Consider the following 27,869-nt stretch of genomic DNA (forward strand, 5'->3'; position numbering starts at 1 on the left):
CCGCTCCCTATAATCCTTGACACCCCTGTAGTTCAAGAATCTTTCTATCTCAGCCTTGAATATATTCAATGACCCAGCCTCCACAGCTCTCTGGGGTAGAGAATTCCAAAGATTCATGACCCTCTGAGAGAAGAAATTCCTCCTCATCTCCATCTTAACTGGGCGGCCCCTTATTCTGAATTGGTGACTGTGATTGGTACGTGTATTATTGTAACGGAGACCATTTTGACCCTTGGGTCTTGCTGTACCTTTCAGGGCACACTGCAGAAGTTTGTAGATGACCTCTTTCAGGTGATTCTCAGCACTAGTCGGCCGGTTCCTCTTGCCGTCAAATACTTCTTTGATCTCCTGGATGAGCAAGCAGTGCACCATGGGATTACTGACACAGAAACTATTCACATCTGGAAAACAAACAGGTAATTGACAGGTTTTCAGACAGTTTAATAACCTGCTGTGCGTGTTTGTGTATGTCTGTGTGCACTCTACTTTTCGTCTGTCCCAACTTGCATTTATATAACATCTTTTAAGTATGGCAAACGTCCCCAGGCACTTCACAGGAGCGTAATCAGACAAAAATTGACACCGAGCCAAAAACTTGATCAAAGAGGTAGGTTTTAAAGGAGGAAAGACAAAGATATTTGGGGAGGGAATTCAGAGCTTAGGGCCAAGTCAGCTGAAGGCACAGCTGCCAATGGTGGGCTGATGGAAATTGGGGTGCAAAATAGGCCTGAATTAGAGGAACACAGATCTCGAAGGGTTGTATGGCTGGAGGAGTTTGGAGATGGGGAGGGGCAAGACCATGGAGAGATTTTAAAATCGAGCCATTGGTGGTTTGGGTGCCAATGTAGGTCAGCGAGATGGGCAAATGGGACTAGATGCGATTTGGGACACGACCAACAGAATTTTGGGTGAGCTCAAGTGTATGGAAAGTTGAAGATGGGAGGCCAGGCAGGAGAGCATTGAAATACTTGAGTCTGGAGGTAACAAAAGCATGGATAACATACTGAGAAATGGAGCAAAAGCAACGCTGTTACTTTCCAGGCTCTTTGTATCCCTTGTATTAACTGTTTATTACATCATCCAGTTAACTGGTTAGTTTTCAAGAGTGAAGCAGTATAATTTTGGTAATAATAATGGAGGTGCAGACTTCCCTGTCAAAACGCCTGTTTCCATTGGAAACATAATGTTGACTTATTTATTGGCTCAGTGAATGCCATCCCTTAGTCAACGTGTCAAGGAGTCAGCAGAAGGGCTCCTCAATGTTTTCTCTTTCTCTGGTCTTCCTGAGCCACAGGTGCAGGCAGTCAACCTCCCCTCAGCCCATTGGATAAAAGGTAATGCAAGCCCAGCCTGACATTACTCAATCATTTTACTCTATAAAATACCTCATTTTGTGTTTCCCTCCTGCTGGGGTGGCTGAGGAGATCTCACACATCCCACTTAAGCTATGGCGATTGAGCAACTGCAGCACATGAAAAAGTAGACATCACTTTCACAGACTTTAGTTTAGCAGTTCCTCAGCCATAAGGGTGATGTCGCCTGCATGCCCTTCTCCCAGGTGTGCATGCATGTGCGTTGGTTAGCATTTGATGTTTCTCCATTGGGTTGAAATCACTGCCTTTCTGCTTGTGCGCTGAATTTTGTTGAAAAGATTATTAATGAAACAGAAAATCAAGGAAGGGCTTGATTTTAAAATATTGTTTGATCGCCTGTGGCATTGCTCACATAAGTTGGATGATATGACAAGTGATTGAATTGTGTTTGTGTTGTTCCTGCTTCTCAGCCTGTTCCTTTAAGGCCATGAAGTTTAATTACTATAAATACAGATAATGCATAATGCCAGTTACAAGGTTAATTGCAATTGGTGAGGGACGTTTTAAGATTAGCAAGTGCATGTAAAATCCCATCCCAAGTTAGAAGAAACCAATATGAAATGACTGCCTTTCTTTCGCTCTTCATATATTTTTTACATTCTTAATTGTGACATCTGAAGTATGATGGATGCAATATCTGAAAATGGCTGGTATTATTAATCATCAGTGCCCACTTGGATATGAGGTGCAGCACTTCACAGAAATGGGCGATAATAAATAATTTCACCAGCTGATATGTAATCGCGGATTAACATGGGGAACATTACTTTAGCAAATTGCACTCGCTTTCAAGATTCTCATCTTTGTTTTTAAATCCCTCCATGGCCTCACCCCTTCCTATCTCTGTAATCTCCTCCAGCCCCACAACCCCCCCTCCCCGAGATATCTGCGCTCCTCTAATTCTGCCGCCTTGAGCATCCCTGATTATAATTGCTCAACCATTGGTGGCCATACCTTCTGTTGCCTGGGCCCCAAGTTCTGGAACTCCCTCCCTAAATCTCTCCGCCTCTCTACCTCTCTTTCGTTCTTCGAGGCGCTCCTTAAAACCTATCTCTGACCAATCTGCCCTCATTTCTGTTTGTGCGTCTCAGTGTCAATTTTTTGTGTCTCAATACTCCTGTGAAGCGCCTTGGGACATTTCGCTGTGTTAAGGGTGCTATATAAATACTTGTTGTAGCTGTACGACCCAAATCCTATGTTAATTCGGACCTGGTCCCTGCAGACAAGAGACCTAACCTGACGCCGTCTTTCTTGGAATCACACAAGAGATTGGTGTGCAAAATTAAAGCACATGGTATTGGGGGTAATGTACTGACTTGGATAGAGAACTGGTTGGCAGACAGGAAGCAGAAAGTTGAGCTTTCAGAATGGCAGGCAGTGACTAGTGGGGTGCCGCCAGGGCTCAGTGCTGGGACCCCAGCTATTTACAATATACGTTAATGATTTTGGATGAGGGAATTGAGTGTAATATCTCCAAGTTTGCAGATGACACTAAGCTGGGTGGCGGTGTGAGCTGTGAGGAGGACGCTAAAAGGTTGCAGGGTGACTTGGACAGGTTCGGTGAGTGGGAAAACGCGTGACAGATGCAGTATAAGGTGGATAAATGTGAGGATATTCACTTTGGTGGCAAAAACACGAAGGCAGAATATTATCTGAATGGCAGCAGATTAGGAAAAGGGGGAGGTGCAACGAGACCCGGGTGTCATGGTACATCAGTCATTGAAAGTTGGCATGCAGGTACAGCAGGCGGTGAAAAAGACAAATGGTATGTTGGCCTTCATAGCTAGGGGATTTGAGTATAGGAGCAGGGAGGGCTGACTGCAGTTGTACAGGGCCTTAGTGAGGCCTCACCTGGAATATTGTGTTCAGTTTTGGTCTCCTAATCTGAGGAAGGATGTTCTTGCTATTGAGAGAGTGCAGCGAAGGTTCACCACACTGATTCCTGGGATGGCAGGACTGACATATGAGGAGAGACTGGATCAACTGGGCTTGTATTCACAGGAGTTTAGAAGGATGAGAGGGGATCTCATAGAAACATATAAAATTCTGACGGGACTGAACAGGTTAGATGCAGGAAGAATGTTCCCGATGTTGGGGAAGTCCAGAACCAGGGGACACAATCTAAGGATAAGGGGTAAGCCATTTAAGACTGAGATGAGGAGAAACTTCTTCACTCAGAGTTGTTAACCTGTGGAATTCTCTACTGCAGAGAGTTGTTGATGCCAGTTCACTGGATATATTCAAGAGGGAGTTAGATATGGCCCTTACGGCTAAAGGGACCAAGGGGTATGGAGAGAAAGCAGGAAAAGGGTACTGAGGTGAATGATCAGCCATGAAATTATTGAATGATGGTGCAGGCTCGAAGGGCAGAATGGTCTACTCCTGCACCTATTTTCTATGTTTCTATATTTCTATCCCAGATAGGTGGGCTGAACAGTCAGGATTGTCCCTCTGCTCCTGTTCCACACAGTGTGTCTGGTTGTACTATACCTTACACACACTTTCTCATCCAGCTGAGAGCTGAGTAGATCACCCCTATATGGACTCTTTTCTTCTAGAAGGCAGGACGCATACAGCTGCAGACTTCTCGGTGAAGCCTGTTTCCAAAACCCAATGTAATATTTAATGAATACAACACACTTTCTGTCAGAGCCATGCAACATCCTGATAAATTAAACTTGTGGTCTGAGTGCCTGTTTGTTTAGTGTAGTGGCTATAGCACTGGAACAGCAACCCAGAGATTGGGGGTTCTACCATAACAAATTGTGAAATTGTTCATTTTTGTGGCTAGCACCAAGAAAAAAATGACCAACGCTGGTGATTCTTAATGTCGTTAAGGTTGAGGAATAGCCGCGTCTGCTCAGTCTGGCCTGCATATGACTCGAGCCCACACTGATTCTAGATATCCTTTTTGAAGTGACCTAGAAAGATACTATGTTGCATTCAGGGCAACTATAGATGGGCAAGGAATGTGGCTGTGCCAGTGCCACGAACCTCCTGAGAATATATATATATTTTTTAATTGGCAGTCCTGCAGCCCTTGAGCTCAGATCCATAATCATGGTGTGCGCAGTGTGGCAGCCATTTTATCTTCCGGATACTGTCTTAACATTTCAATTTTTCTAGAGCGGTTACTCGTTTAATGATGTTTGAAGGCTATTTCCAATCTGTCCTCCTCTCTCTGTTTTAAGCAAGCATGAACTGGATCAAACTATTTAAGGCAGGTTTTACTATGCTCTGACTTCTGTTTTTAATTCATAAAACACTGGAATGTTCCTCATCGAAAAACCAGTGGCATAATGGCTTTATGTTTCCTTATTGCTTTAATTTCTAATACATAAAAAAAAATCTTGACAGGAGACTGGGTGGAACAGTGTTTTAAAACACTGACCTCTGAACCCTAGGTTTGAACACTCCCCAGAGTGAGAAGATGAAGGTCTGTGCTCTATGACTAAATGACAAGTCTGGACAGCCTCAATCCAGCTCCCAGTGTACGTAAATCCATAACATCAAAATGTTTCTATCATGGTTATATGTTGTTAACCCTGACTCGACTAAATAGACAGGAACTCATTAGTTGCAAACGAGGCGACTAGCACTGATAAGGGATGTTCCACTGTGATTTCTTCCCCTGCACCTAACCTGCATCTCTAGCCTTGCTCCATATGCTTTGCCTTTATCTGTGTTCTACTTTGCTACATCTCTATTATTCTGTTTGTCTTCACTTTTAATCCTTAAAAAATGGACTATATCTTTTGTATGTGTCTGTATATGCACATGGATGTCAAGTGCTTATGTGTGTGCGTTTATGTGTGGTGTATGTACATATGCTTGCATGTGTAGTGTGGTATTTGTACGTTTCTGCCATAGATTTTACCCAGTGCTTGTAATGTATGATAGTGATCTGACCTGTGTTGTGCTCCATGAAAGCCACTAGGTACGGCTATGTGGCAAACAAGTTGTACATAGTTCTCAATCCATTCTATGCAACCCGCAGTAATGCTGAGCAGACTGCTTAATTTCATGTGTTACGGAGGTTATTGTGTCTCTGCCTTCCCCGTCACATCTTGCTGCTGAAGAGAGATTCAGGGAGTGAGGTGCAAAGTCTTGGGCAGAAGAAGGATAAAGGGAATAACATCCAGATCTGGAATTCAACATAAAATGTCCAAAAAACATTTCATCATGTACTGAAATAAGACTTCTTGTGATGGTGCATTCCATGGCATCTTAACACTTGTAAATCTCTCAATAGTTTCAACATCATGATGCCAGGGATGGAAAGTGTGATTATGAGGAGAGATTTGAGATACTGGGATTATTTCCAATGATGGAGAGAAGAAAAAAAAAAGGATTAATAGAAGATTGATAGCATTCCTGAGATACAGATGAAATAGAAAGAAAGGGAACGTACGTTTATATAGCACATTATCACATCCTCAAGGTAGCCCAAAGTGCTTCACAACCAATGAATTTCTTTCTGAAGTGTAATCACTGCTTTATAGACACATGCCAACAACCAAATTGCACGAACCGAGGACCCACAAACAGCACGAGAGATGATCAGTAATGTTTGTGATGGTGTCGATTGAGGTGGGAATATTGGACAAGACAGGTGGTAATAACAGATTTAACTTGTACGATAAAATTAATATAAGGTAGTGCACCTTGTTGCATGGAAAATGCAATTATTTGGTGACTTTTGGCAAAGATGGAAAACTAAAAAGATTGAGCTATGACTTTGACCATTCACTAAAAGTATCCAGAAAATGCAAAGCGGTTATTAACAGGCTGATGTTGCAACATTTCAAGATTCTTTAACAATAAATGAAGTGTTTATAAATCAACCTTTCATATGTAATTGTTCGAGATATATTTGGAATATTGTACGCAATTATGTGCATAGAGCCTTCAAAGGGCAATTGGTAGCATTAGAGAGAATTAGTAAAAGGACAAAAAGGAGGATTCCAGCATCTAAAAATCAAAGTTATGTCGACCTTTGCTTATTTGAAAAAAGTTGATTGAATTGAACGGCCTGAAATCATATCCTTCTTTCAGAGGGGTAGAATATGTAGATGTAAGAAGGTTATTTGGGTTTATGAAATTGTGTGATTTTTTTTTTTTTTGTTTTCTTATTTTTTTCCAGTCTGCCTCTTCGTTTCTGGATAAACATTATTAAAAATCCGCACTTCACCTTCGACGTTCAGGTGTCGGATAATGTGGATGCCATGTTATCCGTCATTGCGCAGACCTTCATGGATTCCTGTACTATCGCAGAACACAAGCTGGGCCGGGTGAGTGTGTCCAATAGATGCTGGGGAAAAAAGGCTAGAGAGAGAGAGAGAGGGAGAGAAATGCGTATGAAAACTCCCTGGCATCTACTTAGGCTGACCAAAGTAAAAATATTAAAAAGAAAGACTTGCATTTATATAGCGCCTTTCACAACCTCCGGATGTTCCAAAGCACTTTACAATTAAGTACTTTATAAAAAAAATGTTTTGAAAGTGTGGTCACTATTGTAATGTAGGAAATGCGGCAGCCATTTTCTGCACAGCAAGGTCCCACAAAACTGCAATGTGATAATGACCAGAGAATCTGTTTTGGTGATACTGGTCGAGGGATAAATATTGGCGGGGCACCGGAGAGAAATCCATGCTCGTCTTTGAAATAGTGCCATGGGATCTTTTCCATCATGTGAAAGTTCAGATGAGGCCTCGGTTTAACATTACATCGAAAAGAGGGAACCTCAGACAGTGCTGCACTGGAGTGTCAGCCTAGATTTTTGTGCTCAAGTCTCTGGAGTGGGACTTGAATCCACAACCTTCTGACTTGGAGGCAAGGGTGCTACCCACTAAGCCACGGCTCGTGGTGTTTGGGACTGGGTGAGATTTGGGCCATGGGGCACATTTGTAATTCAGTCTACATTTAAAATCATACATTCTGTCCTCATTTTTATACCTCCACATTTATCACAGAAACTACCTGTATAAACTTGTCATGTTGTAACTTTATGCTGCCAACAGTGGTGATGATGCATAACAAATTTACATAAACAGTTTCCGGCATAAATGTGGATCCAGAAATGTATCATGTAAAAAGAAAGAAGTGCGCATGAATGTAGGATTTTTGATGTAGAAATAGATATTCTCCTTTTATATTTTGGACCTCCCTGTCTCATGCAATGAGGATGAAGGGTTGGCATTTTCCCTGGGTTTTGTCAGTGAAGGATGCTGCAACCAATTGTCCCAGGATGGCTCGTGCTCTGATTGTTCCTTGTGGGAAGTGTGTGTTTAACCACTGTGCCGTATCTCCCAACGACAGCGTATCTGAGTGGAGTTGATTAGGGCTCCTTTGTGTGTCAGCTGTGGCTCAGTGGGTAGCACACTCACCTCTGAGTCAGAAGGTTGTAGGTTCAAGTCCCACTCCAGGAACTTGAGTATATAAATCTAGGCTGACACTCCAGTGCAGTGCTGATGGAGTCTGCACTGTTGGAGGTGCCGTCTTTCGATGACACGTTAAACCGAGGCCTCGTCTGCTCTCTCAGGGTGACGTAAAAGATCCCATGGCACTATTTCGAAGAAGAGAAGGGGAGTTATCCCCGGTGTCCTGGCTAATATTTATCCCTCAATCAACATAACAAAAACATTATTTGGTCATTATCACATTGCTGTTTGTGGGAGCTTGCTGTGCGCAAATTAGCTGCCGCGTTTCCCACATTACAACAGTGACTGCACTTTTTTTTAAGTTCTTCATTGGCTGTAAAGCACTTTGAGATACCCAGTGGTCATGACAGGCGCTATATAAATGCAAGTCATAGAAACATAGACATAGAAACATAGAAAATAGGTGCAGGAGTAGGCCATTCGGCCCTTCTAGCCTGCACCGCCATGCAATGAGTTCATGGCTGAACATGCAACTTCAGTACCCCATTCCTGCTTTCTCACCATACCCCTTGATTCCCCTAGTAGTAAGGACTTCATCTAAGTCTTTCTTTCTTTCTCTAATGCTGTTGGGAAACTCATCACCATTATAGGCGGTCCCTCGTATCGAGGATGACTTGCTTCCACGCCAAAAAGAGATGAGTTCACAGGTGTTTCAATGAAGGAGTTGTGAAACTACAGTCCATACTGACACCGATACTGCTGGGATGTTCTCGCACTTCTCCTCGTGGCTGCTTACAAAGCAGCAATGGCCGATGTCAGGAGCAGGTTATCTTCTTGGTTGCTGGGCTGGGAAATGGTATGTGATGCCGGAAGCCCTAACAAAATATAGTAATTAAAAATCAAAGGTGATTATAACATTCAAAAATGACTTCAGAAATCTCTGCATTAATATTCTTGATGTCCACTGCCCACAATAAATTCCATGCAGGAATTCATACATTTAATCTTTATCATATGGTGGTCATTTTCGAATAAGACTTCTCAGCAATTTGTCCATTTATATCTGATTTCGTGTTCTAGTGTAATTCTGCAAACCTGAGATAACCCCTGGCACAACCATTATAGATCATCTGAGATGAATTGTTCCAAAACATCATTTGTGATCACTTGCAATATGACTTGTATCTGTTGGTAAGAAATCGACATCTTATCTGAGAAACCCTGCTGCATAGCGATTCAGTGCCTTTTCCCCTTGCTGCATCACTACTATACTGCAGATTGTGCAATATCACAACAGCATTGAAAATGTGGACACCTGTCTGTTTAATAAAGTAACGATGCTGCATCGTAGATCCTTATCATGCATCTTTCAATCTTTCAACAGACCTAACCTAGGTCTGATTCCTCTATAATAGAGCCGATTCGAATGAGCTGATTTTTAATCTTAAAAATCTTAGGCACTATAAACTGGACTGCTGTAATCTCATCTCTAAAATCAGATGAAGATCTAAGGCAGGTTTGCCACATTGGCTCTCAGTGTGTGCCATGTTAGCTGATTTCAGTCGGGTGCTACAACGGGCCTCGATGCTCCTGGGTTAGGGAGGGGAAAGTCAGCAAGAGTTTTCTCTCCTGCTGGCTATCCAGTCAGCCATGCTGCAAAATGTGGCTGTGTGTAGATGTCGGCTGAGGACCAGATTCAGCTCGCCGGCAGTGCTCCCCCACAGTTGACTAGCCTGTCAACATTCACTGGCTAGGTTTACAGAGGAAGAACGGCCACTTGGCTGAGTCACCAGCGAGGACATGGAACGAACCCCTTCAGAAGAGTATGGAGGGAGAGACGCCCATCGTCTCCCTATTTCAGCCTGGCTGTGAGCTGGCTTGGCAAGTTCCGAAGCAATTGTGGAGACTTGATGATGTCACATTGTCAAGGCAGAGGTTTAAAAGCTTCAACTTGTTTAACACGTGTATATTGCACTAGGATCTAAAACCCAACCTTTCACTTTTGAAGGGTGTGCTGAGAATTTACCAGAACAGAATTTGTTAGCAAGATGTCTACTATAGCTCCGGGCGTAACTGATGCGACCCTGTTGAATTTTCTATTCTAGGATTCTCCAATCAACAAATTGCTGTATGCCAGAGACATCCCTCGATACAAACAGATGGTAGAGAGGTAAGAATCCTGAAACGTACATTTTACTCCCACATTACTGATACCCAGGAAACAGCAAGAAAATAAAACTTGGCAATTGCTGGACCGAGGATTTTTTGGGAGCAACTAAATTTCTTTAGAAATTTTGCTAGTTAAACATTAAGATTTTGAAGTCATTTGGCTCTCCTTATTTGGTTTCCTTTCACCTTCCTCTCTCACCCCACCCTTGATATAAAGTTAGCTAATGAACCTTACTGGTCACACTGATGGTAAGTCTTACCAGTTCTGACTGTAAATTAATGGCCAGGAATTTGAAGTCAGCAGTGAAGTGATGGCAATCGCCGCTGCCCACAGGGATCTCGTGATCTCTGTGGCGAAAACTTCAGGTAACTCAAAGAGTAATTGATTGTAATGCTGTGAATGGGGAATCCCTAGTATGGTGCAACAGTGATGTCATCAAGCTGTCTAAACAGCCAATCACATTGAAGAATTCTTACAGACAGCAAACCAGGAAATAAATAGCACTGTTTATCTGCACTTTAAAAAAAAAATGTTAGAAAGCAAAATAAAGATTGGGATATGCACATGGGGTTAAGGTAGAAGCTATCATGTACAAACTTAAAAATAATTATTTTAATTTAAATTTTAATCTTGGTGGAGAAATTTGACATTCTACAAATATAAAAACATTAGTGTTTCAGGGTTGTTTAGCAGTTAAAACCCTAGTTGCACTTATTCCAACAAGGCTTAATACCTAATGACGTGTTTAACAGCGGTATTAGCGTGGAAAAGCTCAAGTTTTAGTCAGTGCCACAGATTTCACTGATGTTCGGCGGTGGGGAGGGGAGGGGGTGACACAACGCAGCCAGTGTCGGCATAGTGAATGACTGACTGCACCTTCAGCATCTCTGCGTTTATCTGCACATGCACTGAATCCTGAAGTTGCAGTCAGTTTCAGAGGGATAATGACAGTGAACGCTGACAGTTCGCCGTCATTTCCCATCGCAACATCTGGGCTATTGTCTATAATTAGGGGGTCAACAGCTTAATAGGAGAGAAACTTCACCCCTTGCCAACACAGCGAAATATTCAAAGAGCACTATTGCACCACAACAGTCAGCAGCTGAGCACTGAGCAAGCATGGGCTGTTGCCATGGAGAAGCCTGAGCCAATGTTGACCTGTATTCTCCCAGGATAACAGGGCTGGCCTCTGGCAGTTATCATTGCTTCCTCTGGTGCAGATTCTTCCTCATCCCTCACAAAAAGACAAAACAAGGGACATTGGACAAGATTAAGAAGCAGTTCAATTATACACCTGACTTAGTCCCTGAACCTGATTTTGATATTCATTCATTGCTAGAAGAGTGTAAAGATTTTCAGGGGATGGGAGGAATTGGCAACCTAACTGTAAATTTTGCATAACTTCTGTGTAATGTATGTACCTGTGAGTATGTTCAGAGGTTTATAGAGCTGTTGCATTGTGAGTACGCGACTGGCTAAGCCAATGTTCACAAGAATCAATAAAACCCCAGTCAGTTGGGTGTAGGTCATCCACGATGAGGTATGCAGTTGTGAGCCTAGTGGATGAACTGGTAATGTGTAGTGTGATTGTTAAATGTTTGTTAATAAACCACCGAGCTCTTAATAGCAATGTGTTGCTATGAATTCTTAAGCAAAGAACCCATGAAGCAAATACATTACAGCTACCAACAGGTATACAAATGCCAGCATAGGGTCCATAGATGGTAAAACTGTCTAGCACTCTCCGTATATGACGCATTCATATTTTGGATATCATTTGTGTTGATTTTATTGTAATGTATCTTTAGCTGCCAAATAGAACAATTAGGAGAATGTATGTTCCATCAAGCTGCAAGTTTTGCATCTAGCTTATGATCATAAGGCATGGTAAAGTGTCCTGCCATGCCTGAAGAGTGTGGGGAATGCTGTCTAGCTCAAATTTCTCATCCAAATTCCTGGGCCCAGAAGGGGCATTCGCCAGCAGGGGGACAGGTGTAATTTGGGGGGCGGGACATAGCTCTGCCTGTTGTCTGCCCCTATTTTCCAATGTGACAAGATTCTGTCAGACATTACCTGCCAGTTCGGCCTTCTCTGCGCACCTGCAAGATTGCCAGGATGAAATGGTGGCAGCAGTGAGGCCAACACTGCCTGTTTCATAATGGCGATCAATCACTCTGTGATTGTTTTTGGGACAGTCAGCTATCAACTTTGTGTGTACGAACCATGATATTCCTCTGCATAATTCATTTATATCCTTGTATCATTGCTTATTGCAAGAGTTAATGTCTTCCATGATGCCACAGTCTAGCCAAAAAACAAATCTAAAAGCTTACAGAAATTGTAAGAACACTGGGGTAACTTCCACAGCAGTAATCTCAACCCTTCAGGGTTTTGCAGACTTTTTGTTGAAACAAAAAGAAAATTTACATAAAATACATCAAGTTTCAGTGGGAAAACATTCATTAATTCACAAACTAGCTATTTATAGTTTGCAAGAGCTCGACAGTTATCTTTTAGAGCAGAGATGGGCAAACTACGTCCCGCAGGCCACATCCAGTCCATGGGGGCTTTTCATCCGGCCCTCGAGCTGCATTGCCTTATAACATTTATCTAAGTTCTTGATTACTAAAAATATTAAAATATAAAAACCGACCTGTGTCAGTGGTTGATTTCAGTTTGAAATAACATCCATTGACCTAAAATTTTTCGAAGCCTACCAATTTACTTGGCATATAGTGTGCATTGCCAAGAGTATTATTTTGACAGTGTTGATTTTAAAACAAAATTGTTTTGTCGCTGTTTGATCATGAATTGTTAGTTTCTTGAGCATTTATGGCAATTTCCACACCCAGATGTGGCCTTCAGGCTGAAAAATTTGCCCACCCCGGTTTTAGAGTGAGAATGTGGAAGAGGTGGGGGTTTGGTCCTCAAAATTAATTTCTGGAAATAAAGGAAAAATCAGAAATTTGCACTAAAAATGGAAATGCTGAACATGTACAGCAAGCCTATCAGCATCTGTAAAGAGGGAAAAAAACGGGTTAATGTTTTTGGTGCAGAACCAATTCAGAAAGGATTCTGAGGGAGAGTCTACCTGAAACGTGAAGCTGTTGTTGTTCATATGCCAATATACTTGCTGTTAATTTCTGGACCTTGGTTATTCGGAATGGTGTGTGCTATTACCAACTGACCAGACTCTGCTGTGTCTGACAGGTACTACGCAGACATTCGACAGACAATCTCTGCCAGTGACCAGGAAATGAACTCTGCTTTAGCTGAGCTGTCCAGGGTAAGTACTTGGGAACAAAGGATCAGGGCGTTTGGAAGCAACTACAATAATGATTCATTCTTTAGCTCCAGAAGAGTAAAGACTGACTGAGGTGCAGTATCTTGTATACTGTGAAGATTCAGGGAGTAGCTGGGGATTTTTTTGAGTCTGTAGCCCCCAGTGATGATTCCCTTTACAATCCGGTGTTCTCTTTTACAGAATTACTCCAGTGACATGAACTCCCTCGTGGCTCTCCACGAACTCTACAAATACATCAACAAGTACTACGACCAGGTATGGAGACCAGGCAAGATTCTGTGTGGAGACTAGGGACAGGAACATTGGCTTTCAGAGTGCTCCAATTTCTATGGCTCTCCAAAGATTGAATCTCCATCACTTTCCTTTGTGATGATTTCTGTGAGGTTACAGTTCCATTTAAGCTGTAAATTCTGTGTTCAAAAGCTTCAGCCTGTCCCTATCTGAACTGCTTGATACATGCAGTACCCTTGTCAGGTCATATTCCCTGAATTGACCCAAACTGAGGCAGATTCAGTCTTTGAAGTTCTGTTGAATTCCTGCTGAAGATTATCTAACTGACCAGAGGATCTGATGGGGAAAATCTGATTATTAAACATCAGCACAGGTTTAATCAGGCATGCTTGGAAAAACAACCAACATACTTCGGATTTTAAAGAAATCTATCAAATCTATAATGCTGTACGACATGTCGTATTCTAATTTGAGGAGGGAAAGCGATATAATGGCAATCAAAGATAGGGGTCTTCTTTGGTGGTCTGAGAGAGTCTGAATATGTAAAGCCAGGACTGACTGAAGATGGTTGGTGTGTCCCTCATCTGACGTTTGCGGTTTGCAAGTGCCATCTGGGCTGAGGTCTGGCGATCCCACGTACACAGCCTTGGTTCAATCTGTCAAAGGGTCAGGATGTGTGCAGTCAGGGAAAGTCCGTGTCTGTCCAACCTAAAAAAAAATGCTTGGGTGAAGTCTGAAGGAACACGTGTGTGTGTGTGTGTGTGTGTGTGCTGTCTGAGAGATGGTGTATAAAGGGCCAATATCTGCAGAGTCTGTGGAACGGGTACCTTTCAGTTCCAAGGCAGAGCCTGCAGATTGGCTGTGGTCTTTGGGGGCTTGACAGGATCTGTGTCTACGTAATCTAAGCAGGTCTTCAAAGCAGGGTAACCATATTGGAGAATGACTAGTGGGAGAAGGATACTGTATTTCCTGCATAATGCTGAACAACATTGGACTACCTGAGCTTCTGTGAAGCGGACAGCTGAATAACGAACTTTCACTTCTTGCCCTATTTTAGATCATTACAGCACTAGAAGAGGATCCAACCGCGCAGAAGATGCAGCTTGGTTACCGGTTACAGCAAATTGCTGCATCTGTGGAAAACAAGGTCACTGATTTGTGACAGGAGAGACTACTGAGGAATGATGGGAAGGAGGAGTTGAGGCATCTTTGCATTGACGCAAAGGAGGCACATTGAGACCCTACGACCAGAGAAGAGAGCTTGCTGAGTACAGGAGTGCCTTATGGGAACATGCTTCCTCTGTTACTTCAGCTGTGGGAGTGAAGGGAAGCAGACTCCCATGATGCATTGGGTCTTGCATCACAATGAAGAGAGTCTCTTTCCCCACTCCCAGGCCCTTTCAACCTCCACTGGACTGTCTGTTGAGAGTGTTTATATTGTAGACTATTAAACGACTTAGCAAACAACACAAAACATAAAAAATCTAAAGAGTCAGCGCATCAATGGACAAATGATGTTAATATTTTTTCCGTAAAAGAGATTTTAAATGTTTTTTTAAAAACTAATCCTAAAAAAAATGTGTTACTGGCATATGTTGGAATCTGCAAGATGAGATTAGGAGATGGCACAGATATTAAGGCAAAGACATTGAAGGGGCTATATGCTAATAGAATGGGGCCAAGTTAATTCACAGTGATTGGTTTCAATAAATACAGGATGGACAGCAGTAAGCACTCTATGAAGAAAATGATCTGTTAAAGGTCCAGTCAAGCACCCAATTCTTGACCAGAAGGCCAGGAGATTGTCTTTAGCAGGCCCTGTTACTTGGTCAGTTTGAGGAGCTTGGAGAAGTAGGGTTGTCTTCTCAGTGAGATTGAAGAACCTTGGGCAGGTGTTAAGCCATTGGTAGCTGGGCTTATGGAATTGTGCAGCCCCACAAGTACACGAGTCTCATGCTTCAAAACCAGTTTGAATGTTTCATGTCTGTAAGCTATAGAAGCATCTCTCAACCATACCATTCTTCATCCTCAAACTCTTGGAATGACCCTCGTATATATCTCTTGGTATCATCTTGCCTGTTGGTTACCCAGTGATGGTGGTGAGCTCCTTGAAAGGGAAGGAAATACTTTTTTAAAAAATCTGGTGTATCATTTTATAAATCACGATTGTCCTAGACAGAAAAGTTGATTTGATTTTTTTTTGGTTGTTGTCGTCTGTGTTTTCAGCCTTTGATGAATAGCTATCCAAACTCGCTGTAGGAAAGCCACGCGATTCAAATAAGTAAGGATGCTGAGCCAAGACTGATGAAAGTCCACCCAGTGAGAGCGTAGGAGATCCCAGAAACAAATAGCCTTGGGGTGATGGAGCAGCACTTAAAAAGCTGACACTCATTTCTAGTTAAGTGCTTGGAACTCTTTTACTTTTAAAACGTCAAACAATATCAGAAACCTTTTTTATGAAGTAATTCCTTTAGATGCCCTGATGTGCAAAATTTAATCGAGACAAATTCCTGATCCAGGACAACCTTTCCCAAGCGTCAGTTTATTCAGAGTTTCCTAAGTAACTGCTGTCACATTTTTGGCTGTATACAACTTTATATTGTCCGTCCTGACCTATTGTGTATATACCAAGGCACTGTTGCATTTGTTGAAGGAGCGAGTAACTTTAATATCCATCATTTCAAGTGACTGATTTTACCTGAACCACACGACCATCAGAAGTCCAATCCTGCTGTTCATTGAACCACTTATAACGTTTTTTAAAAAAACATCTTTATTTTAATTAAAAGGTGTGATACCTTTTTTGGGTCCAAACATGCCACGGGCAGGTTACCAGTATTTGATAGGAAGTGCAGAGGATTTACTGATCTTATGGGGGGAGGGGGGGGATGAAGTTTTAAATATTGATTGATTCTCCATGACAATGGAAATAAGATTTTGTTACTTTGTTTCGATGTAGGTTTGATTATATTTTTTATTTATTATAACGTCAGAAATAGTATGCCTTGCACATCCATTATTCTAACAGCAGTGTTAACCCTCTAGAGGGAAACAGACTTCCAGAGGGAGGTCCTCTAGTGTGTGAAGACGATAGACTCAAAACGATGTTTGCGTTGAGTAACAGATGTTTTCATGTCGTTCCCTTGAAGTAAAGGACCCGCAATTGTTCCTCCATATTGGGGTGTGCGCAGTAACATTCTTTTACGGTACAGTCTGTGAGACAGGACTTCATTTCAGATCTTGAAATTCAGAATTGTATTTAAATTTAATTTTTTTTTTATCATCTCAATTCACATAAATATAGAGGATGTTTGGTACAAATGTCTGATCCACAATAAAACAGATTTTTGTCACAACTACTTAGAAACGTCTCTTGTGTTGTTGGGCCTACACTACTAAGATGCAGCTGCACACCTCAATATGGCCGCAGTGGTGTTTATTTGCCGGAAAGATCTGCTTTGCATGGGGAAATTTCACTGGTAACAGCTGATTGCACTGCTTGATTTTTTTCCCCCATCATGCAAGTCTTATAACTCACCATCAGCAAAGTCACTTGTGATTGACAGTAATGTAGCAACTCCACTCTGTTTAAAACATTTCAAAAGCATCAATAGTCCACTCACAAGCAACCTGGGAGAAGGCTTTCCATCTCAGAATTTTGGGATGTAAAAGTAATGGGCTTTGGTGACGGGCCAAATAACCTTTTGAGAGTTTTACAGTGACAGTGTAATGTAATAGGGCACAATGCTAACTTCAATTTAGGTCACCCTTTCCCAGAATGCGTTGCTTGAACAGGCAGCAGTGGTGACACCAAATGGTGTTCCAGGTGGATTATTCACCCACAGCATTATGATGATTGTATTTGTGACTAAACCACTGAAATAGATTTTTTTTAAATGAATTCACTTTTCAAAATGGCTATCAAATGTATTTTCTTTTTAAACAATAGTATCTATTTATTTATTTTAGAGGGCATAGCCTGGTTAGATGTGGACACCGGTACATTTGTGTCCTGTTATGTTCTGTGAAATTCTTGGTTTATATCGTGATGGTGAACAAGCACGTGTGCTCTCCACAGCACAAAAATCACACACATGAACATATCGAGCGATCCATGACACCAACATACCCAACCTGAACAGCAACAAATGTTGTTGAGCTCCATACTGTGGCTCAGACAACAACTTGGGAAATGTTGCCAGTGAGCTAAAATGGTATTTGAAATTGTAGTTCCAACCTGTGACCCTTTAGGTGAGCGTGATCTATACCTTATGACACCCTAACCTCCCTTTTAAATTCAAAAATATCAAATGAAATGAATATTTTTGCTTTCTATATTTCTATATGTTTTTATACCATTTTTTTAAATTGTCCAATCATGAGACTTAATTTTCACATTCCTGCTGCCCGGTTAATTACTGGGTTTACTCGTCAAGTTACTGGGTCAAGAAAGTAACCCTCATCTTTCAAGTTTGTTTAGCGATTAGAGCACCTCATCTTTGTCGCGTAGTCTTTCTGAGAGCATTGACTTCATGGTTGATATAGAGAGCAGAAAGTACCGGTACAGATGCTAGGGTATCTTTACACATAGAAGTGGGCTGAAAATGCATTGATTGGACTGTATCCTAGTCTTGTGCCTCCAGATGCCTTTCACTCGTTGCAGGTTTCTTGAGGATTATGGAAACTGGTGGGACTCTTGATTGTACTAGTGAGGAGAATTAGTTCCAAATGTATTGTAATGGCTGGGGGGAGCAGGAAGAAGGTGGTTATGACTGAGAAGGAAACTAGTAGGGGGAACATCAAAATCAATAACTATGGATGAAAATAAGGTCCACTTGCGGCCTAAACTTCAGGAAAGTTCTTAATATACTTTTGATCATTCTAGAACTGTGCACCCTGGATTATGATTTGAAGAATTAACTAAGTGTTGATTCTCACTAAAGGGTTAATCACAGCATTTGTTGCCAAAATGTATGGAATCCTGATTTGTTCAACAGAGTAGGGCTGACAGTAGGATTGTAGTGTCTAAATTATCCTTTGTATGACTGGATTTTTCACAACTTTCATTCTAGGTAAAGGTTTTAAGAGTTTATTAGCACATTCATTGTAGTAACACTGCCGAAGATGCATGTTAATGAGAGCTATGATTATTTTTAAACAAACTTTCTTTAAAAATTAAATTATGAATAGTAGTGCCCTAATTTTTAGTTTGTTCATTTTTTGTTGGAGATCCAAAATTAATGTTTTAAGAGATTTACCCTTAAAGATTGGTTGCTGTTTTAATGCATGATTCTCATCATTTCATACATTTCACATTAATCACCAACATTCCCAAGCCAAGGCTGGTTGGCAAGAACTCTAGTATCCAGACATGTTCTACGTCTAGGAAATAGAAAAGCAACCTCACTGATTTTAACTTTACCTTTAATTCTATTCTCCTCCCTCCCTTCCTCAGTTGCTCCGGCTGATTGGAAACTTGCCATGTTAGGAAAAATAAGAAACTCTCATTCTACTGTTTGGCCATGATATAGCATTTTAGTGCACTAATACATTGTATCATTTTGCTTCATTGATTATAGCAAGGTTGATTATGCCCCCTCCATTGCCATATACACTAACCCAGAGGCAATCCTATGTTTATTTACTACTCCAGTGCAGTCCTATTTTTTTGTTTTAAAAAGAGCTTATTCACATTTGGTTTATAATGATTGTCAACTGGTGCAATGTTTGTTAAAATTGAGCTATCCCCTGAGTTTCACTCACATTTATTGACCTTCAAATGAGAATTTCTAAACTTTTCATTGGGTTCTGTTTGTAAGAATGCAATGCCTTCAATTTTCATGGTTCTGTTTAGTAAACAGAATTCTAGTTACGAAGTATGAGTACAATAGGATAACACGTCCTATGATTAAGCATAAGTTCCGTGTAAATATGCAGTAACAGATTACTGAGATGGAGTTGAGAGTAGCAGTAAATTCAGATAACATCCCACGATCCTCATTTTCCATTTAATTTCAGTTTTTTTTCCCCCCCAAACAATATCTGTTCAGCCATTCTAAAACTACTTGAAGTTACTTTGTAATTTGTGTCATAAATGTTTGATATGACCAAGGACAGTTTATTTGCTTACTGGAAAAAGGGTTATTTAGTGTATGCATCCATTTAAGAAAAAAAACTACAAAAAGCTTGCCAACTATGGGAGCAGAGAGAGAGAGAGAAAAGTGCTTTGCAACACTTATTGTTTTGAAATAGCCAATTGAAACCATTTTGGATCTTCTTGAGGCTTTCAATTGTGTTATTCATTTGTTCCTGTATGATTTGATGGAAAAAAAAAACTGGTTGCAACAGAGATTTGTCAATCCCAAGAACTGATATAAAAGAACTTCCGAGAAACATCTGTGAATAAGTTAAAAAGACATGTCCTTGCAGTTTCTGACTCGTACTTTGTAACACCTTAACGGAATAGTAAGAGTGTGACAAGTATCTTTTTCTTTTAGTCTGAGCCAAAACACATCCAAAAATCTGATTTGAGCACAGTAGTTCAAATACTTACTATAAGCGTCCATATTTTGAGGCAAAGAGGTTGTGGGTAAAGTTTAAAAATTCCCTTTGCTAAACTGTTTTAGTAAAATAAACTCTTACTTTACATCTCAAGAAATATATACTCCAAAGTGTAATGGCTTTGACCGGTTTGAGACTTCTAGAATGATTTGTAACCCTGTTGGCTCTTTAATTATTTTAGTTACAGTGAGATTGTCCTGGGCACGGACACTCTTTTGAGGCTGAAATGCTGTACGGCACCAAATAGAATGAGATTGTAAAGATCAGTGCAGGATAACCATTATTTTGTGTGTGTGTTGTGTGTGTAGAAATATCCCACAACATTTGAGTATTGGCATTTTTCTGGAGAATAGATCAAGACATTTCTAGTTATTATCAAGTCATTCAGCTAACTCAAATGTCTCTTTTCGAGATCTATTTGTACTTTCTGCAGTAATGCCAATGGAAAGGCATGAAATCTCCTTAACCCTGTGCATGGGTAAGTATGAATAAAAATGTTTGTTTAATGGATGACTGACTTTCAAAGCAGCCTTTCTGATAAGGCTGAGTGACCAGTCACTAACAGCAAATGTATGACGAGAAATTTGCATAGTGCCTTTCATGTCAGAAGGCCGTACAAAGCACTTTGCAGCCAATAAAGTACTTTTGACATGCAGTCACTGTTGTAATGTAGGCAAAATATGTTGGTATAGTCCCATGCAGGATGCCTTTTGTATTCAGTGCTCATTCAGTTTGGAACCAGTAAACTCTACAGTTGTGACATGTTGATGCTTGGGGAATAGGGTGGGAAACCAGAGCCTCTAGATCAGAGTGAGCAGCAGTCTTAATATGGAACGTGTCCATAACAGCACGGTGGAATGGAACCTCTTGTGCAGACGATAGTGGCCAACAATGGGATTTGCATTTGTGATCACTACGTGTAGGAATTAGGGCTTCTGGGTCAGAGCTCTGGAGGACTTGCAGTAAGATCTGTTCTTGTGATAATAGTATCAGAGTTGGAGCCTGTAGATCATGATTGCCTGGGTACCTCAGTAGAACCTGTATTTATGAAGACTCTGGGAGGTGGAGCCTTTAGACCAGGGTTGTGGGGTCTTGCATTGCTAATTCTCCCCTCCCACTACCAAAAACAAACCTCTGCCCATTTTGTCTGGTCTCCTCACTAGTGCAGTATCTGCACTAATATTTTTCTGGTATTTGCATCTGTCTATCACCACTTGACCTCTGCTGGAAATCTTGGTTGCTGTATCGCACTGACTTGCAGTTGTATATAGTAACAGTAATGTATTTATATACTGAAGGAGATTAAAATGAAATGTTTTACTATCTAGTGTAAGATAATGTGTAGAGCTGGCTCTGCAATGAGCATAGAAAGATTGTTAATTTTTAGCAAATCATCATCAATGTAATATCTGTAAATAACCAAATCGACTAGCTTCTTACCTTAATCTGTTTATTAAAGCAAAGCGTACAAATTGCAGGTAATAAAATATGCAAAGAATGTAGAAAAGTGTCATCTTTTCTCTCAATTTTTGATCATTTAATTTTCCCCACACACCGAGCAATACTCCTAGATATTGCTCCACACACACATTTTACAGAAAATTAATTTGTTGAAACGAGATAAATATTTTGTACATAATTAGAATGGACTAGTTCAAGAATGGGAAATGTTGTTTCTTGTTAGGAGGCAACATTCACCAGAGTGGTCTGACCTCCATTTTGAAAATACCAAAGGTAGAGCTTGAATTTAGCAATTGGGTGTCTTTGTTGTTCTCTCCATGTCCCAAACTCACAGAAATGGAAATATTTCTAGAGCTAATTTCCGTTTTAGATCTATGACTCACTGAGGGTGTAAAAGAACCAAACAATTAAAACACCTATCACAATGGCAACTGACACATGAGTCTGACCACATAATGCACATCAGTCAAAGTTGAAAATTTATTATCTCGCTGAATCTTAGTAGAAATCTTCATAGAATGGTTCCCTTCTGTGCTGTAACCATTCGGCCCGTCGAGCCCGTGCCAGCTTTCTGCAAAAGCACTTCAGCTAGTCCCACTCCCCTGCCCTTTCCCCGTAGCCCTGTAAAGTTTTTTTATCTTCAGCTACTTATCCGATTTCCTTTTGAATGCCACAATTGAATCTGTCTCCATCAGCCTTTCAGGCAGTGTATTCCAGATCCTAACCACTCGCTGCGTAAAAAAGTTTTTCCTCATGTTGCCTTTGGTTCTTCTGCCAAGCACCTTAAATCTGTGTCCTCTGGTTCTAGGCCCTTCTGCCAATGGGAACAGTTTCTCTCTCTCTACTCTGTCTAGATCCTTCATGATTTTAAACAACTATCAAATCTCAACCTTCTCTGCTCTAAGGAGAACAACCCCAGCTTCTCCAGTCTATCCACGTAACTAAGGTCCCTCATCCCTGGAACCATTCTCATAAATCTTTTCTACACCCTCTCAAAGGCCTTCACATCCTTCCTAAAGTGCGGTGCCTGGAATTCAACACAATACACCAGTTGAGACTGAACCAGTGTTTTCTAAAAGTTCATCGTGACTTCCTTGCTTTTGTACTCTATGCCTCTATCTATGAAGCCCAGGATCCCGTATGCTTTTTAACCACTATCTCAATCTGCCCTACTACCTTCTCCGATTTGTGCACATATACCCTTAGCTTCCTCTGTTCATGTAGCCTCTTTAGAATTTATATTGCCTCTCCTCATTCTTCTGACCAAAATGTATCACTGCACTTTTCTGCGTTAATTTCATCTGCTAGAATGCCCCATTCTACCAGCCTGTCTGTCTGTCTTGAAGTCTATCACTATCCTCCTCACTGTTTACTATACTTCCAAGTTTTGTTATCTGAAAATTTTGAAATTGTGCTCTGTACATCCCAATCCAAGTTGTTAATGTATATTAAGAAAAGCAGTGGTTATGGTACCAACCCCTGGGGGGACACTATTGTACACCTTCCTCCAGTCAGGGAAAAACAACCGTTCACCAGTACTTTCTGTTTGATGTTGGGCTTTACTGTACTTTCTGTTGTATCACTACTCAATTACTGTCCAAACTTTCAGATTTAGAGTTTTTCTTGTTTCCAATTTTCTCCTCCTAAAGCTACTGTCTCTCCTAGAGGTAAGGTTTTTGGGGGTGAGCCCAGTAGGTTGTAGGTTCAAGTCTTACTCCATGCACTTGAGCACATAAATCTAGGCTGACATTCCACTGCAGGACTGAGGGAGTGCTGCACGGTCAGAGGTGCTGTCTTTCAGATAAGATGTCAAACTGAGGCCCCGTCTGCTCTCTCAGGTGAACGTAAAAGATCCCAAGGCACTATTTCAAAGAAGAGCAGGGGGTTATCCTCAGTGTCCTGGCCAATATTTATCCCCCTCAATCAACATAACAAAAACAGATTATCTGGTCATTATCAATTTGCTGTTTATGGGAGTTTGCTGTGCACAAATTAGCTGCCACGTTTCCCACATTATAACAGTGACTGCATTCTAAAAATTCTTCATTGGCTGTAAAGCGCTTTAACACGTTCAGTGGTTGCGAAAGGTGCTATATAAATATAAGTCTTGTATTGTAAAATGAAACTTTGGGACGAGATAATTGTTTTAAAAACTGAAACAAAAAGAATTTTATTGTGAAATGAGACTGCCACCTACAAGCACATGGGTCCAAAGTGTTCGCTCTCGGGGTTGCGCACGCCCCAGCTTTGTTACTGGGTCGGGGACGCGCACGTACGTGGGGGGAGAGGAGGAGGACCGTGTTCAGCACCGCGGAGAGCGCCGGCTGACAGAGCGTAACCCGGGTAACCGGCAGCATACGGAGGGGCCTGGGAACGACGGCCTAGGCCAGATGAAGAGCCGTGGTGTCCGAGCTATGAGGCCGAGGTAACGGCGTCTGCATGCTGGATCTGTTCGCTGCCCGTGTCAGGGGAGGCGCCGGCTGGGCGGGCCCCTTGTATAATGCAGCACCTGCTCCTCTGTCCAGTGTGCAATGATCACTATTGTGCCAGCCCCTATTGCTCGTCTGAAGCCCGACAGGTTCTGGCCTCTCTTCTCCTTGCTCTGTGACTTATTAGAGATTCTGCTGCTTTTTTTATTCTTTTGTTAATGGAACCTGATGACTGGTATTGCTGGGGGGGGGGGGGGGGGGAACAACTCATTTGCTGAATGTGATCCCCAAAGTAAAACTAACCTGGAATAAATACAGAATTTGGCTTAGTTAATGACCCTGGTCTTTATGTAACCTAACTCCTGTATGGCAGGAGGGAGGGGGCACAATTGAAACCTGGCCCCTTGGTGCAGATGTACCCCCTGGAAAGTCACTGAAGATGGGGAGCCCAGGCAGCACACACTGATCACCAAACTCCTTACAGATTCGATATAAACTCATGGTTAACCTGCGGGTCAACCCAGATAAATTCCATATAAGCATGAAATAATTTTTACTTTATAAAATAAAATGTTTTACGCCATTCTGCCGCTGTCCTCCATGTCTTAGCTGGCAATGATTAGTCGAGCTGTGCAGGCCAGGGTGGCACTGGGTTTCATTCCCAGTCTGTGCTGGTGGATATAAGCCAGCATGGCAGTCGGAGCCCTTTAGTTAGCTTCAGGCTTTCTGGATTTGAGAGGGGTCCATCATCGTTCCTGCTCCTGCTGGTTATCTAGTGATCCCTGGTAAGGTGTAGCTCTCATAATCAGGACACGATTGGGCTTGGCTGTGATGGAGTATCACAACAGTTAAATACCCTACTCCTGCAATGGCTTCTCTTCCCACTCCCACATTGTTACCTTGGTATCCCCCAAGGAACTATCCTTAGCCCCCTCTTATTTCTCAATCTATTTGCTACCCCTTGGTGATATCATCCGAAAACACGGAGTCAGTTTCCACATGTATGCTGACGACACCCAGCGCTACCTCGCCACCATTTCTCTCGACCCCTGCTTGGTATCTAAATTGTTAGATTGCTTGTCCAACATCCAGTACTGGATGAGCAGAAATGTTCTCCAATTAAATATTGGGAAGACCAAAGCCATTATCTTTGGTCCCCGCCACAAACTGCGTTCCCTAACCACTGACTCCATCCCTCTCCCTAGCATCAATCTGAGGGTGAACAAGACTGTTCGCAACCTAGGTGTCACATTTGACCCCGAAATGGGTTTCCAACCTCATTTCCATGGCATAACTAAAACCGCCTTGTTCCACCTCTGTAACATTGCCCGCCTTCGCCCCTGCCTCAGCTCTTCTGCTGCTGAAACCCTCATTCATGCTTTTGTTACCTTTAGACTTGACTACTCCAACTCACTCCTGGCTGGCCTCCCACATTCTACACTACGTAAACCTGAGGTCATCCAAAACTCAGCAGCCTGTGTCCTAATTCGCATCAAGTCATGATCACCCATCACTCCTGTGATTTCTGACCTACATTGGCTCCCGGTTAAACAACGCCTCAATTTCAAAATTCTAATCCTGGTTTACAAATCACTCCATGGCCTTGCCCCTCCCTTTCTCTGTAATCTTTTTCAGCCTCACAACCCCACAAGATGTCTGCGCTCCTCAAATTCTGCCTTTTGAACATCCCTCGTTATAATTGCTCAACCATTGGTGGCCGTGCCTTCAGCTGTTTGGGCCCTAAGCTCTGGAACTCCCTCCCTAAACATCTCTGCCTTTCGACCTCTCTTTCCTGTTTTAAGACGTATCCTTAAAACCTACCTCTTTAACCAAGTTTTTGGTCATCTGCCTTAATTTCTTCTTTTGTGGCTCGGTGTCAAGTTTATCTGTTTTGTCTTGGAACACTTCTGTGAAGCGCCTTGGGACGTTTTACAATGTTAAAGGTGCTATATAAATACAAGTTATTGTTACACTCACTCGCTGCCTTGACTCACATATGAATAATGGTTACTTGGGTAAGGTATCTCATAGTGACCAGCACACACAAAACTGTGGCTTGACAAAGAATCGGCATCTTCAAAAGAGGTAGGAAGGGAAAAATGACTGGAAAAAGTGGGGAGAGAAAACGCGTTTTTTGTTTTAAAAAAAAAGCTTTCCGTGATATTTTCATCTTGTGAATAGAAACATTTCAGTATTCAAATTTCTAATATTCAAGGATTTTTGTTCCAACTGTATTTTTTTTTCTTGGCTGTCACAGGTGATTAGTGACCGGCCGTTCAGCTGGTACAAGAAATATTTTTAAGAACCTTTACTTTAAGCCTTTTAGTTACATTTTCTGCACTATATATCTGTAATCTTCGACAGAGGATTGGACTCCGGGCCATTATAAGGTCTTCAATTGCTCGGGGAACTGAACCAATCTCCCACGGCAGGACAGAAGTGCGATCCATGGCCAATAGCATTACTGTGAAAAGGCACTGCTCTGAGGGGGGAAAATGAACAACTACTGGTAGGTCGTTTTAAATCATCACATGTATGGCAATTACTGCTCAATGCCTATTTCCTAACAGTTGAGAGAGTGGTGGAATTCGGATCAGTGCCCAAACTCGTTGCATGTTACATTTCAGATCTAAGTCAGTTGCACAGTGGCCATTTCACCTCAAGAAAGACTGCGGACCACTGAGCCACTCATCCAGGTTTACTCACATATTCTACAGAAACTAGATACATTCAAAACTAATGAACCTGTGTTGATTTCTGGATTCTTTTCCTTCAATCTGTTCCAGCGAATACACTGAGGCGAACACCAAAGAAGCTTATAACAAAGCAGTCTTTATTATTTTGTCTCACGAGCCGGGACTTATCAGAACGAAGGAATGCTCTCCCTATAGAGCGCACCCACTCCCCACGGACAAGTGAAATTACATTGTAAAGGCACAACGGTTATACATTTTCGGTACAAGATAACAAGATACAATTAGAGTGACATCCTAGTTCAGCCTATCTCTTTTGATCCCTCCTTCCCTTTGTCCACTCATGAGCCGACATCTATATGAGCTGTTTTTCCCAAAGAACTTTCTCACACTTTGCTCAAAGAACTTTCTCACACTTTGCTCAAAGAACTTTCTCAGGCATTGCTTCTAAATGTTACAATTTTACTGGCGTGACTAGTAACTTAGACCTTGCAAGTCTGTTAATTGTGCTGATGTTGTAATATTTGCAGTCTGACATTCTTTTAGTTATTTTCCATTGCTTATACATTTTCACATATCCAGTTCACTTCACTGTCTTTATTGCTTATACATTTTCACATATCCACACCTAGACAGTGACATTGCCTTTGTCCCACCAAGTCAAAGCCTTTTGAAATTAGCTGAACTGTGCCGTTATGCCAAGGTGCTTTCTCGTAGAGAAGGAAGGTGAGTCGACCCTACTTTTATGTGCCTTTCCTCATGGCTGGCTGCAGATTAATGTTCTCAGAAGTCGAGGAACTGGTCACTTGTCTACCAGACAGAATATGGTACTTTCCACATAAGAAAACCTAAAGGGGGAATGGAAAAAACTTCAAATATGGATGACTAAAAGCTGGATTTTCGGGGCGGTAATGGCGGCAGGGCGGTAAAGTTTGCGCCTGGGAATAGTTGCATCTCAGTAAGTAAAATTGGGCAGCTAGGCCCTGTCAGGGGGCACTGTTCTCAGGGAGGCGTTGCACACCTCTCTTGGGTGCTAGCATGGGAAACTCCTGAGCTAAAAATCCAGACTGGGAGTGCTCCGAGAGACGCCTGGGGAGAAAACAACCCCACCATACATTCCCAAAACATTGCCCACGCCACCACAACATAAATCGCAAAAAAATTACAAGAAAAAACAATCACACCTAACTCAGGAGTCCATTACTTACCTCTCTGCAGTCAGTATCGTTGGACCGCCTGATTTCCCAGCCGTTTGGGTCGAGCTGAA

The 27,869-nt window shown here is 41.8% G+C and overlaps 2 protein-coding genes across 5 annotated transcripts in view; both read left to right on the top strand.

Moving 5' to 3' along the window:
- plxnb1b (plexin b1b) overlaps window positions 1-21,512 on the top strand; it is a 285,985-nt gene extending 264,473 nt beyond the window's left edge. For all 4 annotated transcript variants that reach the window (XM_070895494.1, XM_070895495.1, XM_070895497.1 and 1 more), the window contains 6 exons: window positions 256-416; window positions 6,517-6,664; window positions 9,859-9,923; window positions 13,134-13,209; window positions 13,408-13,482; window positions 14,516-21,512. In XM_070895494.1, the coding sequence (XP_070751595.1) occupies window positions 256-416; window positions 6,517-6,664; window positions 9,859-9,923; window positions 13,134-13,209; window positions 13,408-13,482; window positions 14,516-14,620 (630 nt within the window). In that variant the 3' untranslated portion in view covers window positions 14,621-21,512. The remainder of the gene's footprint in view (window positions 1-255; window positions 417-6,516; window positions 6,665-9,858; window positions 9,924-13,133; window positions 13,210-13,407; window positions 13,483-14,515) is intronic.
- A 2,229-nt stretch (window positions 21,513-23,741) lies between these two features.
- LOC139276918 (ankyrin repeat and SOCS box protein 13-like) overlaps window positions 23,742-27,869 on the top strand; it is a 32,348-nt gene continuing 28,220 nt past the window's right edge. Inside the window, exon 1 of the mRNA XM_070894912.1 lies at window positions 23,742-23,905. Within this exon, the coding sequence (XP_070751013.1) occupies window positions 23,871-23,905 (35 nt within the window). The 5' untranslated portion in view covers window positions 23,742-23,870. The remainder of the gene's footprint in view (window positions 23,906-27,869) is intronic.

This window comes from Pristiophorus japonicus, chromosome 12, assembly GCF_044704955.1.
Source record: "Pristiophorus japonicus isolate sPriJap1 chromosome 12, sPriJap1.hap1, whole genome shotgun sequence".
In the NCBI taxonomy this organism is placed as follows: domain Eukaryota; kingdom Metazoa; phylum Chordata; class Chondrichthyes; family Pristiophoridae; genus Pristiophorus; species Pristiophorus japonicus.